Consider the following 18,609-nt stretch of genomic DNA (forward strand, 5'->3'; position numbering starts at 1 on the left):
TCTTTTAAAATTGAGAAAATACGAAATTTTTGTCTCACGGTTGCCCTCCTGTGGGGACTTTTTGAAACTGCATTCACTGTCGTGCAGTCAGCTACAGTTACAGTACTAGCTTTTTGTTGTTGTTGTATTATTAACAACAACACGACAGAATAAACAGCAATACAAACACAGAAATAGACAGAAAATCAGTACAGTACTAGCTATTGATGGGCGAATTGACGTCGTGGCAGTAAGATGGCTAATTGATTTGGGGGCTACATTTAAAAACTTAACTGTACTATGGGTCTTTCTTCTTGGGCTTCACGGTTTTGGGGCGTTTTTATATTTCTGCATTTTTATGCCCATTGGTTCTTTTATTTATTTTTAGTTTTTACACACCACTATCTATTGAAATTTGTTAAATTACGTGAATGAAAAATGAAAAAAATCATTTTAATTAAATTAATCAAATCTGAGTCATAGTTTTGTTCATTTAAATAGTATGTTGATGACAGATTTTAACTTTTTTATTTTTTTTTTAATGAATAACTCAAGCCCTGCGATTGGCTGGCAACCAGTTCAGGGTGTCCCCTGCCTACTGCCCGTAGTTAGCTGGGATAGGCTCCAGCACCTCCGCGACCCTCGTGAGGAAAAGCGGCATGGAAAATGAACGAATGAATAACTCAAGAAAAATACATTAAATAAGAACGCGAGAGTGTCCCTGATAGCTCTTTGAAAGGAAACTGCGCGTTCGTACTCGATTCGCAAGGAACCTTGGTCTTTTGAGTACAGAAAGTAGTTGTTGCTGACGAAAAAACAAGGGGAAACGCTTTTAGAGCGAGCAGAAAACTCATAAGGTCGTTAGTGTATTGAAAGCGTTGAACATATTTTTTTTAATTGACTGTAGAAAATACTGACATCGAGATTTATACATAAAACAACCGAAAAGGTTGGAGTACAGCGGAACGCAAAAGCAACGTCATCAAGTCGTCCCTGCGTGATGACGTCACAATTATCAAGTAGAAGTCGCCACAGTGAATGACAAAAATCTCACGTTTTTTTTTTTGTCAATTTCCAAAGAATTGCTCAACGTTTATATAAAAGAACTGTAATCATCGAAATCAATATTGATCATATATAAACACTAAATCGATATGATGGCAGAAATTGCATGTTTTAAGCCGTTACGAACGCCAAAAATAGACCGCGTGATGCATCTCTCGCTCATCAAAGATATCTTCAGCTGTCTAAATAAACGGCTCTGCTACGAACAAAACCTCTTTTTGTTCCCATTCTTATGCAGTACTTTAGTATGTTTTGTTATGAATCCCGGGTGTAAATTAGATTGACAACTAGTCACGAATTACTTTTAAAATCGCCAAAATACGATATTTTTGTCTCACGGTTGCCCTCCTGTGGGGATTTTCTGTAACTTCATCCAGTGGGCGCAATGACGTCACGTCGTCTCAGGATTACAGTAATTTCCGCTATTGAATTAACAATAATCGGGACCAAATTATTGCAGGATGAAAGCAATTGTTATTTTTTATTTTTAAAATATGTGTACAGATTAAATACTTGAAAATTCGTTGTTGAGTGTTGAATCTTGTTTTTTTGTTTGTTTATACAATTTCGTAATTTAAAATGGCTCACAAACGACATACACATTGTAACTGTATCCTTGAAATTGTAGATCAACACAGGGGAAATAAAAAAATAATAATTTTCTAAAAACAAACGAAGGAACGTCATTTCCTGTCTTTTTCCTGTTTACGTGCTACGGCTCCGAATGAATGCTTTAGCTTGCGCTTGTATTATCAGGTAAATACACACTTTGTTGTCGTTATTTTAATATTATGTGAACACTTATAAAACAAGTTGTCAACATTGTGTAGAGTTAAATTGCAATATTAGACTCGAATTCTTGTCAATGACATCCACTCGTCACTGGAATTTTTGTGTTTACATTTTTGTAAAAACGATTTCGGCAATCATTTTTAAAAGGGGACGCTAAGTTCAAAGTTTAAAAATGGGAGGGGAAACAATATCTATTTTTTAAATTATATTCCTGTGCCTTTTTATGAATCATTAATTTAAGTCTTTTCGACTTTCAGCGAGCTGTCATACGCATGTCTCGCATCAGGACCACACTAGACAGCGTCACCAAGGCAGTAGGAAGCACAGACCTCATTTCCAAGTTCTCCCGTCTGAAGCCAGGACCCTCTGTGGTGGACGTTGCCCATGCAGAAAAGGTTCTGGTCAAACCCGAGAAGGTCACATCGAAGGAACCTGATGTTTCGCCACCTCCTGAAGCCACCGTAGGCGATGTCGACTGTGTAGCAGAAGATAACAAAAAAGGAGCGCAAGGTCAAGAAAATCCTTTAGCCGTCACTTTGGACGAGGACAAGAACATGGACGCACCTTCAAAGGATCCCGCTCACGTAGAGGCTAAACCAGCGGACGGTCTTGAAACAAAAAGCCCGGTTCTTAACAGCTCACCTAAAAAAGGCTTCACCCACTATCTATCCTACCCTCGTCCAAGCGTTCGAGCTTTCGTGGGAAATTACATCGCTCCGCTGGTGCCCAAATTCCGAGGAGATGCTAAAACTGTTGAGAAAGACAAACTCCCTCCTGCTAGTGTAGTAGAAGCTCCTGTGGAGAAGGTGGACGGTGAAGCTCAAAAGGCAGATGAGGCCAAGCAGCAGCAACTTTTGGCTCAAATGGAAAAGGTAAGACAGATCATTTAGTTTTTTTAAGGGGTTTTATTTGAATTAATTGGTTGGATTGTGTCATGTGCTCCAGATTAAAGCCAGGGTGAGTGTTGACAACAGGACCAGAGCCCTTGTGAAAGGCCTACAGAGAGTCAGCGATGTTCAGATGCTCACCAGTCGAGTAGAGGAACTCAGCTGTCATCTGCTAGAGTTCCCAGAGACGCGTGGCGTGGCCATCAAGGTGAGTAGGAATCATTTTTTTCCCCCCATGATATGGCCTGCCACATCATTAATTTACATTATTTTTTTGCATTTAGTGTTAAAACAGTTGTAAGTAGTGATAAAAATCCACTGTACGTGTCGTTGAACACGATTTTTTAATTTATCTTGATACAGGAGAAAGCTATACCGTGCTTGCTACGTTTGCGGCAGGCAAAAGATGTCCGCTTTCAGGCAGCTGTGAGAGAGTCCCTGGCTTTGGTAGGCTACACCGAGCCGGTAAAAGGCAGAGGAATCCGCGTTTTGGCCATAGACGGTGGGGGAACTAGAGGACTCCTGGCCTTGCAGACCCTCCTCAAACTGCAGAACTTGACTGGAAAGCGTGTGCACCAATTATTCGACTACATATGTGGAGTCAGCACAGGTACGACGTCGAGTTTTTCCTAGAGAATTTCGCTTCAGTAAGCTTGTCTTGGTTTGCTTTTAGGTGCCATCCTGGCTTTCATGCTAGGGATTTTTCAGATCCCCCTGGACGAATGCGAGCAGATGTACAGGAAGTTGGGCTCGGATGTTTTTAAGCAGAATGTCATCGTCGGGGCGGTCAAGATGGGCTGGAGCCACGCGTTTTATGACAGTGAAATCTGGGAAAACATCCTCAAGTACGTGTCGGTTCTTGTGAATGGTTCTCATATTCCAAGCCATCTTGCGACTAGTGATTCTTTTCGACAGGGAACGCTTAGGGGAGGGATGTATGATAGAAAGTTCCAGAGATCCAAACTGTCCTAAAGTGAGTCACACAAAAAAAATGTAATAATAATTCTAAAATTGGACACGGCTGCATTTTCAGTATCCAATTTGTCCACCAGGTGTCAGCTGTAAGCACCCTCGTGAACAGAGGCCTTCCACTGAAGGCCTTTGTGTTCCGAAACTACAGTTTCATGCCAGGGGTGAGGTCGCACTACCTTGGAGACTGCAAATACAAAATGTGGCAAGCCATCAGGGCATCTTCGGCAGCACCGGGCTACTTCCAGGAATACGTTCTTGGGAAAGATCTCCATCAGGTATGACAAGAAGCTTGGACAGTTTGAGTAGGTGTCAACCCAAAAAAAAAAAAAGCACTTCGAGAAGAACCAGAACTGGACGTTGGAGCAGCCTGACGAATAGCAGACGCACTAAACCGGAAGACTGCATTTATTCATTTGTTAGTCTGGCATGATTTGGGTCAGCTATTCCAACAAGCTAGGAGGCATTTGATGTGTGGCGAGGTTTGAAAAGCGCAACTTTGTCTTAGGACGGAGGCCTCCTGATCAACAACCCCACAGCGTTGGCCATCCACGAGTGTAAGTGCCTCTGGCCGAACACGCCGCTACAGTGCGTGGTCTCTCTCGGCACAGGACGACACGAAGTGGTGGGAAAGAACGGCACCACCTACACGAGCCTCAAAGCTAAGCTCACCAATGTCATCAGCAGTGCCACAGATACAGAAGGTACCATAAGTCTCACCTCGAAATCCTTTCAAGAGTACCGTATTGGCCCGAATATAAGACGGCCATGATTATAAGACGACCCCCCCCTTTTTCAAGACTCAAGTTTGAAAAAAGAATTTTTGAGCACCAAATTAATTTTGATACAGAAACTAATCACAGTACATCTGAAACAAATGATTATAACAATATATTTGAGAGAAAAAGCATGTTATTTTGCCTCATTCAAATCTTAATATTTGAACATTTAAAGAGCATACGACATGAGAAAAAAAGTCTTAAATAGCAATATTATGTGAATTAGAATCATATTTTCAGACGATTCGACTATATACAACAATTTAGCAAAGCGCAGATGACGAGAAATTAGTCTTTTAATCTGCCGGTTAGCCACGCCTACCATTATAGGGCTCTAGCGTCCCCAACAGGTGGATGACGTCAGCGGTAGACTGGGCTCATCGGTTTTACTATTCAACCCATTGAGGGGGAATTATTCAGAACGAGGAAAACGCGACGAAGAGAGCCGCAAAATGTCATTGTTTCAGTCTCTCTACTCCAATATTTTTACAGGATATTCTTTTTATCCAAGTATTTTTCCCCAATAGCTAAATAAATGGCTTGAGAAGGACCAGTCAGCCCGTCGAGGGGGAACTATTCGTAACGAGGAAAACGCGACGAAGAGAGCGGCAAAATGTCATTGTTTCCATCTCTTTGCTCCAATATTTTTACAGGATATTCTTTTTATCCAAGTATTTTCCCCAATTGCTAAATAAATGGCATGGTCATGACAAATAACAGTCTTGTGCTAAATGGAATATGAAATAATAAAAATGCACTTATTCAGGACGACATGGCAAAATTACTCCATAATGGTCAAAACTGTCGACTTCACCTTTACTGTCGCACCTCCCGAACGATATTTTGTGACACCTAAATCGGACATATGTCATTTCCCTTCCCCGGCTTCGGAAAATGTAAACAAACCAAGAGTCGTGACAGCTAGCCGACATGCTAACCCGAACCGAGTGATGTTTCAAAGTCTTCGAAGCAGAAAATCACACATAACTAGCCCGGATTATTTGACATGATGACTGGGTTGTCGATTGTCTTCGCGGATCGGCAAACCGCCCGGCGGAGAGCAATTTACAGTTCGTTCCCTGGAGGAGGGCGGCTGCAGTTGTTGTGCAGCTAACGTGCAGCTAATGTGCACGAGGAGAGCTTTTTACATGCCTATCAATGATCAAACGTAAGTAGTCCTTTATTTACAGAAAGTTTGTAGTGTTTACTTTGTAATCGCTGTATTAATATTTGACATAATACAAAACAAGATGTTTTCTCACTTCCTCGTAAATCCAATAGTCCCACAGTAGTAGGGCTTGGCCAATATCCACGGTGAATGGGAACCTTTAGAAACTCCAAAAAGGCGCACACGCCTCTCCCTCATAAAGCAAGATTTTTCTGCAGCCGTTTAGCAGGCGTGATGTGAAAAATAAACGTATTAATCCACAAAATCAGCTGAATCCTTAGTCCTCATACACAACAGTACGGCTGTTTAGTGAAGAGGACGCCTACACCCATACACGTCACAGCGCCCTCCTCCTCAATGCAAGACCGAAGCCGGAAGTCACTCATTTTCATGGCGCGGGATTAAAAAAAAAAAAACTGAATAAATATAGCAATCTCTTCCACACACATCCAAGCGGTCCATATCATTCAGGAGCATAAAATACCGCGTGTATTATGAAATAAACATGCTTTTTCGTGTCACATGCACTTTAAAGATGTAAACTAAAGTGCAATCACATTTGTAAATGAATGGCTTCTGGTTTTTGAAATGTAAGCATTACGACATTGCAAACATTGGAAAAACATTGCAATAAAATAATGCAAACTGGTTAAACTTGAGAGTAGCTGAGATCTGTCACGACAGAACATCACTTCAATGATAATCCGGCGCCATCTAGCGTCGTGAATGGGTATAATATCTAGACCGCGAATATAAGACGACCCCCACTTTTTCAGTCTTATTTCAATGCAAAAAAACACCGTCTTATATTCGGGCCAATACGGTACATTTAACTTCATCTGTCCTTGTTCCAGAGGTGCACACCATGCTGGACGCCCTCTTGCCCCCGGACACCTACTTCCGATTCAACCCTTACATGAGCGAAGACGTGCCGCTGAACGAGAGCCGAGTAGACAAGCTGAACTTCCTCATGGGTGAAGGCGAGCGCTACCTGGAGCGAAACGACGCTAAGCTAAGGAAAGCGGCCGGCGTGCTGACCCAGGAGAAGGGCGTCATCCAGAGAATGGCCGAGTGGGCCAAGCTCAAGGCCGATATGTACGAGGGCCCGCCGTTCACCTCCAAACTTTAACTAATCTGGTCATGATCAGGAATCAAATTTCTACAGGACATTTAGCTAGCACATCAATTGTTATATAATGTTTACATTCTTACCTAATGATCTACTTGAAAAATGATTTTAATTGTCAATAACCACTAGCATGCTTCCACAAATGCCTATAAGAATACAGCTGGGCGATTTTCAGAACGACAATACAAAACTTTTTTCGAATGCTAGCTTAATGCTAATGCACAATGGAAGGCGATATTCACTCGCTTACAAAAATAGCATTGCCTTGCAATGGATATTCACACTGAATGTGGTTATATTCAGACTTTGTACGCTGCAAAAAAACAAGTTATATCAACAAAGTATTGTTTGTGAGAGGTATTCGGTGCTCCTATTTACTTCATTATGTGAAAAAAATGTTGAGTTCCATGTTTTCATGGCAGAATCTTTCAAAAGAAAGTGTGATAACAATGGAGCGAAATGAAAAGATCGCCCAGCTTTACCTATAGTTTTTGGAAACATGTAAATACCTTTTGGTTTGACTTTTTAAGATACAGTATTGCACATTAAGAACATCATGGAGACATGCACTTTAGTGTTCATTCTTAACCTCTAGATATGTAAATCATACTTGGATGTGCTATTTCAATCCAACTTCATCTGACCAAAGGTTTTTCGTCTTTTTCAAAGAAATAAGCCTGCGTCAGCCGTGTGATTTGCCAACACTTTAATCCAATCGCTGTCACTGTCAAATTTCATGGAATAAAAAAATGAGTTGTCATAAGATAGAGACAATGTCATCTTTGCAAACCAAAATACCTGTACTAGTCCTTCTAAAAAAATAGCATTTTGTGATAAAGGTCATTATTTTTTGTAATGAAATGAAGTGCCAAACATGGTTTAAGTCCCGACCATCAGGCAATATGAAACAAATGATGGGCGAGATTAATACAGTGTATTTCCGGTAAAGCAAACTGTCTCACAGGGCTTTGTTTACATGATGAGGCATGACAAAGTTCCATATTCGCACATTCCTCCTTGGTAGTTGTGTGGAGTGGCAGGAGCTGTCTGTCTCCCCCCCTCCTACGCTTTTGCTGGAGTGCAAAAAAAGAAAAGCTGGGCAAAATTGTCTCAGCACGTTCCCTAGCAACTGCTCCACTTCTCATTTTTATCTGTGTAGGCGCTCTCATTTGCTGAAAATTTGAAAGTTTGCATGTTTATTCGCAAAAATGAAGTAAGATTAATCACCAATGCGCGACTCATCGCTTAACAGATTTATTGAGAGCTATTTTGAGGACATTTTTTAGGAACTTTGTTGACATTAATCAGGCATGAAACATTTTCGGCGAAAATTGCCGTTTTTAAGTAAAAAATGATGACTTACGTGAATTGTGTAGATCCGAGGAGAAAATTTTTAAGGGGGGGGATTTTTTTTAAAGACGGACGCTTGGTATGCAAGCGGGGAAAGCCGCACAAAGCCAAAAAAGCACACCAGAGTGGCCAAAACATTGACTTATTTCAATGGAACAAAGGAGGGTACACTGTTGTGTCCCGTCTCTTCAATGCCAAGCTTGGCTGCACGTCACCCAGTTGTAATTTTGGAAGACGACAGGAGACAATTACAAGCTTGCAGATCGTAAGTCCATTTCAACTAACTAGCGACATGTTTTATTGAAGTTGCTAAGCCTGTCGTGATATGCAATGAGTCCATTTATCGCACGGCAAATAAAAATGAGCGCGGTAATTTTCACGGATGCGTTTTATCGTGCGTGCGTGCTGATGGCATATGAGACAACAGTTCCTTTTACAGATGTTTATTGGTCATCAACACGCCGCAGAATTAAAGTTCAGACATAGAAAATAAGGAAACACATCCATATTAAACACTGGAAACGTTAGCATTGCTACATTGAGGCTAATGGGGAAAAAACACAACCTACTTTAGCATGCTATAAAACATTGGAAGTCATCTCCAAAACGCAAACTTGCGGTTAAAAGGTGACACTTCAAAAAATGAAAAATCGCTGGTTAACAGCATTTGCAAACCAAAAAAAAAAAGAGAGAAAAAAAATTGATTGCTGACACCACATGCAATGACAAAAAGAGCTTTTTTAGCTGAGTGTAAAGCTTACTGTTTGCGTACTTTCGGTGGACATTTCAAAATAAAAGCACGTCATGTTCATCATATAAATAATGATTTCTGAAGTTAATCCCACATACTTCAGATTCTTCACTAAGAATAGCTTTAAAATGACACCCCTTATGACAAATCTGATTGGCAATGAATAATTATACTACTATTATATATATAGTAGTATACTATAATATTAATGATATATATCTTTTTAAAGAATTGTTTTGAATTAGGTTGGAAAGGCGGAGTCAGTGTTCTGAATCGGTTTACATTACATTCTTTTGCACTAGTTAATGCTATCAGCATTTGACCTCATTGTTTATTTGTGATTTATTGTTGTTATTTACGTGTTTATTTGTACTTTAATAAAGAATTTAAGTGTTCCAAAATGTTTTTGTGAATTAATCAGCGTCATCAAAAATTTAATATGCTAAATTAGTAAAGAAAAAAAAAAAGGGGGGTGGGGGAGGTGATAGTAAATTAGTCGACTAATCGTAAAAATAGTTGTTTGGGACAGCTCTAGTTGTACAGAGTACCGGAACATATTTCCTCAATACCCTGTTCTCACTTTTTTAACCCCTGATCCATTTTCTTGCCTGAAAGTTCGACACCCACAAGTGTCAAGTATTTCTAATTAAGACAGCATTTTTTTCTCTTTAAGATGAATATAATTTAATTTAAAATCAATCAATTTGCTGCTGCTGTCTTGCACCCTAGCAAAAACGTCCCTCGGGTTGTCAGAGGCCCAAGCAAAGCGGACTCACATGTGTAAACACTAACAATTCAAAAGTAGGAATCTGGCCAATGTCAGACTTAGTTAAGTGTATTAAAGGCTTCCCTTGTGTTGAAAGTTATTGTCAGCCCATCAACGGAGAAGTTCTGCACACTAGCATTGCTCCACACATTTCCAGTCTCCTCTTGCTGGCACACATACCTGCAAACACACAAAAACAACATTATTTGCCCAGCCTTGCATCAATGTCAACACTGTCTGCAGCCATCTGGGTGCTAAACTACATCGAGGTGTTGAATATATCCCACCGGCAAGTCAACACTTGCACATATCTTCATGTATCAACAGTAGCTGTTGAATATTATGCTTAGGCGATATATAAACGGGGGAGAACGGGGTCGGGGTTCTTACAAGCAATATAAGTATTGAAAGGGGGAAAAAAATCGACATGGTCTGGAAATTATGTTACTTTTTTAAAAGTCTTCACTATTACTTTTATAGGATTTTACAGAATGGATTACTTAAACTAGGAGAGCTGAACATTTATTCATTCGCTGCTAACCCTCCCAGTTCAAATGGATTGGACGTCTATTGCAGCCATTAAGAAAAAACAACTCTTGATTGTTGTTTTTCCCCCAGACGATTGTCATCATTTTAAAAGGAAATCCAAATACCAAGTGACCAGAGGCCGGCCTAACAGACAAGCAAGCCAGGCAGTTGCTTGGAGCCCCGGCCAATAAAGGGTCCCCGAGGGCTGCCAAAATGTACTCCGCAGAAAAACGAGAAGAATTGGCCATTTGTAATGACACAACAGTAGCCCATTGAGCATATTTTGTGAAAAGTCCAACTCAAGTGTGTACGTTTATTTTACTTGATGTGACTTATTTATATTACTAAATGTTTTTCTATTCAAATTAGGGCTGTCAAACAATTAAAAAATTTTAATCGAGTTAATCACAGCTTAAAAATTAATTAATCGTAATTAATCGCAATTCAAACCATCTATAAACTATGCCATATTTTTCTGGAAATTATTGTTGGAATGGAAAGATAAGACGGATATATACATTCAACATACTGTACATAAGTACTATATTTGTTTTTTATAACAATAAATTAACAAGATGGCATTAACATTATTAACATTCTGTTAAAGCGATCCATGGATAGAAAGACTTGTAGTTCTTAAAAGATAAATGTTAGTACAAGTTATAGAGATTTTATATTAAAACCCCTCTTAATGTTTTCGTTTTAATACAATATGTAAAAATTTCAAACAAAAAATAAACTAGTAGCTCGCCATTGTTGATGTCAATAATTACACAATGCTCATGGTGCTGAAACCCATAAAATCAGTCGCACCCAAGCGCCAGCAGAAGGTGCCAAAACACAAAAAAACACAAGTAACAAGTGGACACGACACTGTGCTGTCATTTTAATCTGTTTGAGCGGAGCATGTGCGTTAAATGCATCAAATATTTTAACTAGGGCTGTCAAACGATTAAAAATTTTAATCGAGTTAATCACAGCTTGAAAATTAATTAATTGCAATTCAAACCATCTATACAATATGCCATATTTTTCTGTAAATTATTGTTGGAATGGAAAGATAAGACACAAGATGGATATATACATTCAACATACTGTACATAAGTACTGTATTTGTTTTTTATAACAATAAATTAACAAGATGGCATTAACATGATTAACATTCTGTTAAAGCGATCCATGGATAGAAAGACTTGTAGTTCTTAAAAGATAAATGTTAGTACAACTTATAGAAATTTTATATTAAAACTCCTCTTAATGTTTTCGTTTTAATAAAATTTGTAAAATTTTCAAACAAAAAATAAACTAGTAGCTCGCCATTGTTGATGTCAATTATTGCACAATGCTCATGGTGCTGAAACCCATAAAATCAGTCGCACCCAAGCGCCAGCAGAGGGTGACAAAACACCAAAAAACACAAGTAACAAGTGGACATGACTCTCTGCTGTCATTTTAATCTGTTTGAGCAGAGCATGTGCGTTAAACGCGTCAAATATTTTAACGTGATTAATTACCGCCCGTTAACGCGATAATTTTGACAGCCCTAATTCAAATATTTTATATAGATTTCTTTGGCTATGGACTTACACATGTTTACTTGTGCATTTGTGTCTGCAAAAAACAAATTTTTGTGGTGTACACAATTGGGCTGTGGGCCCAAAAACGCCTTAAGAAAGCCACTGCAAATGACAAACAACACCTATGTTCTTGAAAAACCCAAAATTTTGACAACCAATTCCGTTCTTCCCTTTAGCGTTTACTAATTCTCAGCTCCAATCCCTGTTTGGGCTCGTCTACATCATACGACATAACATAAACGCCTCATAATCTCTTATTGAAATCTGGATGACATTATATTGTAGGCTTTTATTGCTGCAATACTCACTTCAACGGCAGATTTCAACAAAACTGAGAAAGGCTGAACTCTCACTCTGATGCAGTTTCGTTTCACTCAACAACAAGAAAAACGTCTTTGTTTATGAAAGGACGATGATTATATTTAATCTAATGATATACCAATGTTAATCTATTCAAGTGAAAGATCATAAAATTGGATCATTTTCTGCCTAATGATAAATGCTGGTTTTCCAGGTCAGAGTGAGAATTCTTATCAACAGACGATCTTTGTCGACACTGGTTTTGGCAGCGGCGTGTGTTGGAGAAGGGCGGGGGAGGTGGAGCGGAGGAAGAGTGAAGGTGAGGACCAGTCTGCTGCTGCAGTGGCCGAGAGGGACGGACCACGGACGCACGGTGCCGGCCGGACGCTCTCCCTCATCATCACCCCCCCACCGGCATCGCGCACGGATCTGGGGCAACAGGGAGGACGCCACAGCCAGATTTACAGCAGGCGGTGAGTTTGAACACCAATATTTTATTTATAAGGAGATGCTGGGGAATAATGGTGCAGTGCACATTGATTCGGTGAGCAGTCGGTCTCACGTATGGGGGGGGGGGGGGGGGGATTATTCATTTCAATCTGGAGTCTGGTGAATTTTGCATCTCATGATGAAAGACAGTCCACGGACATCCCTGCAGGGGGATGCTTTTGTAGTGGAAGTGGGTTGCGGGGGTTTGTAGTAGCAGCAGCTTCGCTTCATTGTTGCAGCCGGCCCAGCTGTAAGCATTTCCCTGTGTCATTTCACACGCAGACGGTGCAGATATTAGCCCCATATGGGCCTTCGCTTTCATTGACAGATGATGCATATACTGGGTTTTAGCTAGGCTTTTGTTGTTGATGCAAATAAATGGGTAGGGAAAATGTGATAGCAATGATTTTTGCTTCGATTTATGTCAGTCTAGTTTGATTCCAGAATTGGAGGACATTTTGGCTTGAACATTCTTGAAAAGTAAGCGTTCACTTTTGGCTTTTTTTCCTGATACATATTCATCAATAAGAGGTCATGAAAATTTCAAGGCTTTATTAGCTCAGTTTACAGATTTATGTTTTTATGACATGAATCAATGTTTATAATACTTGCATTATCAAATGGCAAATCTGTACAAATGGTAGTTTTTCTTAGGATTACATGCTTGCAGTTTAGGTAGATGTTACTTGTTATTTTTTTAATCAAGATATCAATGTTTGCTATAAACTATCAGAAATTTAGGTAACAGTTTTGCAAATCCACACCAATGTTAGCTTTTCATCAGGAGTAGAAGCTAGTTGTAGCATTTTAGGGGGCACTCACATATTTGGTATTTTAAAAAATATTTTTAAGTGGAGTTGTCTGACAATGACTTTTTAATCGATATCATCCAACTCCAAAAATCCAATACAGATATCAAATTGATGCAGAGTGAACATATTGTGCCTAATTGTATTGTGCTTGGATGCTTTAATAATGATAAATGTAACAACTTCAAGGTTTTCCAAATAAACATTCTGTAAAAAAAAAAAAAATAATTAAAAAATAAGAAGCTATGCTCAGCTGTGACCAGCCCTTGTGCAAAGGCAGAAGGCTTCTACATCAACTTTGAAGGCAACGTGCATATTGGACCAAAACCAATAATTAAAAAAAACGATGTCGATATTATTCGATAACATTTTAAAATGTTTTATGGGCAGATATTATCGGCAATTCCATTTGCAAGTATTTTTATTTTTTTTGTTATTATTCGGTCTCAGAAACTGCATGTTTTAGCATGAATTGATTTAAGACAGGTGTTGACTGATGAGAGCTTTTAAATGTGCAGTTGTGCAAAAGCTAGTTGTGTAGAAATATTGTAGTTGATTAAAAAAAAAATGTAATGAGAATTCAGGCTTCTACTTTCATTGTGGTTAAATATTAGCTACACATGTACTTCTACCCCAATTCCTTTGCATACCTGCCCACTTTTGTGTGATTTGAATCCTAGATTGTGTTTGGATTGTGCTGTCCCTTGGATGCTTTAATAATGATAAATGTAACAACTTCAAGGTTTTCCAAATAAACATTCTGAAAAAAAAGCTGTGCTCAGCTGTGACCAGCCCTTGTGCAAAGGCAGAAGGCTTCTACACCAACTTTGAAGGCAACGTGCATATTGGACCAAAACCAATAATAAAAAAAACGATGTCGATATTATTCGATAACATTTTAAAATGCTTTTATGGGCAGATATTATCAGCAATTCCATTTTCAAGTATTTTTTAAAAAATTATTTTTCAGTCTTAGGACGACTGACTCAGAAACTGCATGTTTTAGCATGAATTCATTTAAGACAGGTGTTGACCGGTCAGAGCTTTTGAATGTACAGTTGCGCAAAAGCTAGTTGTGTAGAAATATTGTAGTTGATTAAAAAAAATTGTGAGAATGAGAATTCAGGCTTCTTCTTTCATTGTGGTTAAATATTAGCTACACATGTACTTCTACCCCAATTCCTTTGCATACCTGCCCACTTTTGTGTGATTTGAATCCTAGATTGTGTTTGTATTGTGCTGTCCCTTGGATGCTTTAATAATGATAAATGTAACAACTTCAAGGTTTTCCGAATAAACATTCTGTAAAACAATAAGAAGCTGTGCTCAGCTGTGACCAGCCCTTGTGCAAAGGCAGAAGGCTTCTACATCAGCTTTGAGGGCAACATGCTTATTGGCCCAAAACCAATAATGAAAAACCAATGTTGATATTATTCGATAACATTTTTAAATGCTTTTATTTTCAAGTTTTATTTTATTTATTTTTTTCTCGGTCTCAGGACGATTGACTCAGAAACTGCATGTTTTAGTATGAATTCATTTAAGACCGATGTTGTGTTGACTGATGAGAGCTTTTAAATGTACAGTAGCGCAAAAGCTAGTAGTTGTGTAGAAATATTGTAGTTGATTAAAACAAAATTGTAATGAGAATTCAGGCTTCTACTTTTATTGTGTTTAAATATTAGCTACACATGTACTTCTACCCCAATTCCTTTGCATACCTGCCCACTGTTGTGTGATTTGAATTCTAGATGCCTCTTTTCGTTTTGAATATTGCCACATTTGAATGGAATGGCTAATGCTAAACTCTGTGGACACAACAGCTGAATTAGCAGAATTAGCACTGAGATAATTCTGTATACTTTTAGCTTAATAGCATCAGCACCCCTCCAGCGGTGATGACACGCATAAGCCAGGGAGGGAGAAGGGAATATTAACACCTGCCTAAGTGCGCCCTCCGGTATACTTGCACCTCTGAGTCAAAAAGGGAAATGTTGAAAGGAACGAAAACTGACATCAGAAAGTGCAGAATTGTGAAAAAAAAAGGGGGGTCAATCCAGCGAAGAGGAATAAAACAAGACCAATGATCGACATGGTGCTGGGATCACCAGCTGTGCTATGGGACGTGTCTGAAATACAACTGGAGGGAGGGGATGAATTCAAAGAGAGATACCAGATTCACTGGTTGTGGCCATCTTAATTCATGGGACAGTAGGACTAAAACACATTTTTTTTTAACACAGTTGAGTGAGGATTTAGGTCAAAGAAGCCATTAAAGAGCTCCTACTTATCAAGATGCCAGGGTCACATGATGAGTGTAGAAGCCATGAGTGTCAAACTCATCCTTATTTTCACTTTTTCACTTATTCAACCCTTTTATTTATTTCACATTTTAAAAAAGCATTTCCTGTTTTTTATCCTTTATTAATTTTCAAATAATAAATACAGTGATGACCAAAAGTATTGGTACCCCTGCAATTCTTTCAGATTATGCTCAATTTCTCACAGAAAATGATTGCAATTATAAATGCTCTTGTAGTAATATCTTCATTTATTTTGCTTGCAATGAAAAAACACAAAAGAGAATGGGGGGAAAAAAATAAATCATTATCATTTTACACAAAACTCATATAATGGGTCGGAAAAAAGTATTGGCACCCTCAACCTAATACTTGGTAACACAACCTTTAGACAAAATAATTGCGAACAACCGCTTCCGGTGTCCATCAATGGGATTCTTACAATGCTCTGCTGGAATTTCAGACCATTCTTCTTTGGCCAACTGCTCCAGGTCTCTGACATTTGAAGGGTGCCATTTCCAGATGTCTCCATAGGTGTTCTATGGGATTCAGGTCTGGCCACTTTAGAAGTCTCCAATGCTTTCTCTCAAACCATTTTCTAGTGCTTTTTGAGTGTGTTTTGGGTCATTGTCCTGATGAAAGACCCATGACCTCTGAGGGAGACCCAGCTTTCTCACACTGGGCCCTACATTAGGCTGCAAAATTTGTTGGTAGTCTTCAGACTTCATAATGCCATGCACACGGTCAAGCAGTCCAGTGCCAGAGGCAGCAAAGCAACCCCAAAACATCAGGGAACCTCCACCATGTTTGACTGTGGGGACCATGTTCTTTTCTTTGAAGGCCTCGTGTTTTTTCTTGTAAACTCTATGTTGATGCATTTTCCAAAAAAGCTCTGCTTTTGTCTCATATGACCAGAGAACACGTTTTTGGCTTTCTCAGGTAAGTTTTGGCAAACTCCAGCCTGGCTTTTCTATGTCTCTGGGTCAGAAGTGGGGTCTTCCTGGGTATCCTACCATAAAGTCCCTTTTCATTCAGACGCCGACGGATAGTACGGGTTGACACTGTTGTACCCTCGGACCGCAGGACAGCTTGAACTTGTTAGGATGTCAGTCGAGGTCCTTTATCCACCGTCTGCACAATCTTTCGTTGAAATCTCTCGTCAATTTTTCTATTCCGTCCACATCTAGGGAGGTTAGCCACAATGCCATGGGCTTTACACTTATTGATGACATTGTGCACGGTAGACACAGGAACATTCAGGTCTTTGGAGATTGACTTGTAACCTTGAGATTGCCCATGCTTCTCACAATTATGCTTCTCAAGTCCTCAAATAGTTCTTTGGTTTTCTTTCTTTTCTCCATGCTCAATGTGGTACACACACAAGGACACACGTTGAGTCAACTTTAGTCCATTTTAACTGGCTGCAAGTGTGATTTAGTTATTGCCACCAACTGTTATGCTCCACAGGTAAGTAACAGGTGCTGTTAATTACACAAATTAGAGAAGCATCACATGATTTTTCAATGGGCGCCAAAACATTTGTTCGGCCCATTTTTGTAAAATGATAATGATTCAATTTTTTTTCCCATTCTCGTTTGTGTGTTGTTTTTTTTATTGCAAGCAAAATAAATTAAGATATTACTATCAAAGCATTTGTAATTGCAATCATTTTCTGGGAGAAATTGAGCATTATCTGACAGATTTGCAGGGGTGCCCATAGTTTTGGCCAGCAGTGTATTTGCTTAGTACTTTTTTTTTTTTATCATAAATTACACTTAATTGAAAAAGGTGGAAAAATATTTGTTAAACTGATTTTTTAAAAACTTTTTGATAAAAAAGTATTCAGTATTTTTTGGGGCATTTTAAAACTATTTTTAATGTTTTGACTTTATATTTTTAATTTAAAAAAAAATAAAGAGGAAAACCATTTTTGCACTTTTTAATTAAAAAAAATATATATATACATCGCATTCATTTTTTGTATTTTTTTACAGCTCTTTGACTTTAATTTAAATTAATCATCCTTCTCATGAGAAGAGTCAATTCTCATTGTTAATCAATAGACAAACTAATTTCGAAACAATACAAAGTAAGATTCCGCTCATCTCTTAACTGTAATTTGACCTCTGGCAGGAAGTCTGATTCCACCACAAAAGTGTGTTAACCTCTCGCAGGAAGTCTGACTTCACCACAAAAGTGTGTTGACGATTGTCACCAGCTTATATAAACATAAAATACGTTATGTGTATGAAAATAGGCCGCGGTGTGACATTGTATAACACATAAATCCTTTGGTAAAGCAAACACTTGTCATCGCATGTATGGAGAGAAAAGTTAACCTATAAATATTTAGCAAAAAGCACTCCCCTCACAATTTTTGTCTGATTGTGTCCTGATCTAAAATTTGCATCTCATTTGCCCTTTACTTTGCATGTCTGGACTTCTGGATGTTCAATTTTCAGTACCTTTTAAGGTTTATTTCCTCCTAGCATCTTTCTCCACAGATGCTAAAAAGACTTGTGTGGCTTCTTCCATTTGTAGCTTAAAATAGAACCATCTTTGATCATAAAACCACAGCCGTTCCACTTACGTTGTGGTCGCATCGGAGAAATCGTTTATCACTACATTAAATGTGGTGATAATCTCCGCATGGAATGTTGCTCCCTTGGTGGACCCGGGCCGATTTTTCTTCTAATTTAAAGACGGCAGCTGTTTTTTATTCATATTTTGAAGCTAAAAACACCATAATTAACTATTTTAATGACTTGGCTAGCAACCAGGGATGCTCTGGCGATACATATTTTATGCTTCGTTCCTTCACATGATTTTGGGAAGCTACATTGTATCATGTGCAACCATTTTACAGTAATGATGCAATCGCTACTAATACCGAATTGTCCAAATTAATTTATATACTCTTTACATTGACAGAAATATATGAATACTGTTTTTTCTAGTCGGCAAAAGTTGA

The 18,609-nt window shown here is 38.7% G+C and overlaps 2 protein-coding genes and 1 long non-coding RNA gene across 17 annotated transcripts in view; 2 read left to right on the forward strand and 1 right to left on the reverse strand.

The window, feature by feature from the left end:
- Window positions 1-1,142: 1,142 nt before the first annotated feature.
- On the forward strand, window positions 1,143-7,531 carry pnpla8 (patatin-like phospholipase domain containing 8). Its single transcript, XM_057855964.1, has 9 exons — window positions 1,143-1,800; window positions 2,094-2,708; window positions 2,782-2,931; window positions 3,087-3,333; window positions 3,397-3,568; window positions 3,639-3,696; window positions 3,776-3,970; window positions 4,201-4,396; window positions 6,494-7,531. The coding sequence occupies exons 2-9, from the start codon at window positions 2,109-2,111 to the stop codon at window positions 6,766-6,768; spliced, it is 1,893 nt and encodes a 630-aa protein (XP_057711947.1). The 5' UTR covers window positions 1,143-1,800; window positions 2,094-2,108; the 3' UTR covers window positions 6,769-7,531.
- Window positions 7,332-18,609, reverse strand: part of LOC130929057 (uncharacterized) — a 121,727-nt gene continuing 110,449 nt past the window's right edge. For all 5 annotated transcript variants that reach the window (XR_009066796.1, XR_009066797.1, XR_009066795.1 and 2 more), the window contains one exon: window positions 7,332-9,815. This is a non-coding gene — a long non-coding RNA (uncharacterized LOC130929057). The remainder of the gene's footprint in view (window positions 9,816-18,609) is intronic.
- The window catches only part of nrcama (neuronal cell adhesion molecule a), a 43,909-nt gene continuing 37,616 nt past the window's right edge, over window positions 12,317-18,609 (forward strand). For 7 of the 11 annotated variants that reach the window (XM_057855927.1, XM_057855933.1, XM_057855930.1 and 4 more), the window contains exon 1: window positions 12,318-12,513. The gene's annotated coding sequence lies outside the window, so the exon portion shown is untranslated. Of the gene's footprint in view, window positions 12,514-18,609 lie in introns of all 11 variants that reach the window. The other 4 variants (XM_057855937.1, XM_057855936.1, XM_057855931.1 and 1 more) reach the window with 2 other exon arrangements.

This window comes from Corythoichthys intestinalis, chromosome 13 (genome assembly GCF_030265065.1).
Source record: "Corythoichthys intestinalis isolate RoL2023-P3 chromosome 13, ASM3026506v1, whole genome shotgun sequence".
NCBI lineage: Eukaryota > Metazoa > Chordata > Actinopteri > Syngnathiformes > Syngnathidae > Corythoichthys > Corythoichthys intestinalis.

Coding starts and splice junctions, on each gene's coding strand:
- pnpla8 (XM_057855964.1), top strand. CDS start 2,109: ATGTCTCGCATCAGGACCACACTAGACAGCGTCACCAAGGCAGTAGGA. Junction 3,569..3,638: donor ATCTGGGAAAACATCCTCAA/GTACGTGTCGGT, acceptor TCTTTTCGACAG/GGAACGCTTAGGGGAGGGAT. Junction 3,697..3,775: donor GAGATCCAAACTGTCCTAAA/GTGAGTCACACA, acceptor TTTGTCCACCAG/GTGTCAGCTGTAAGCACCCT.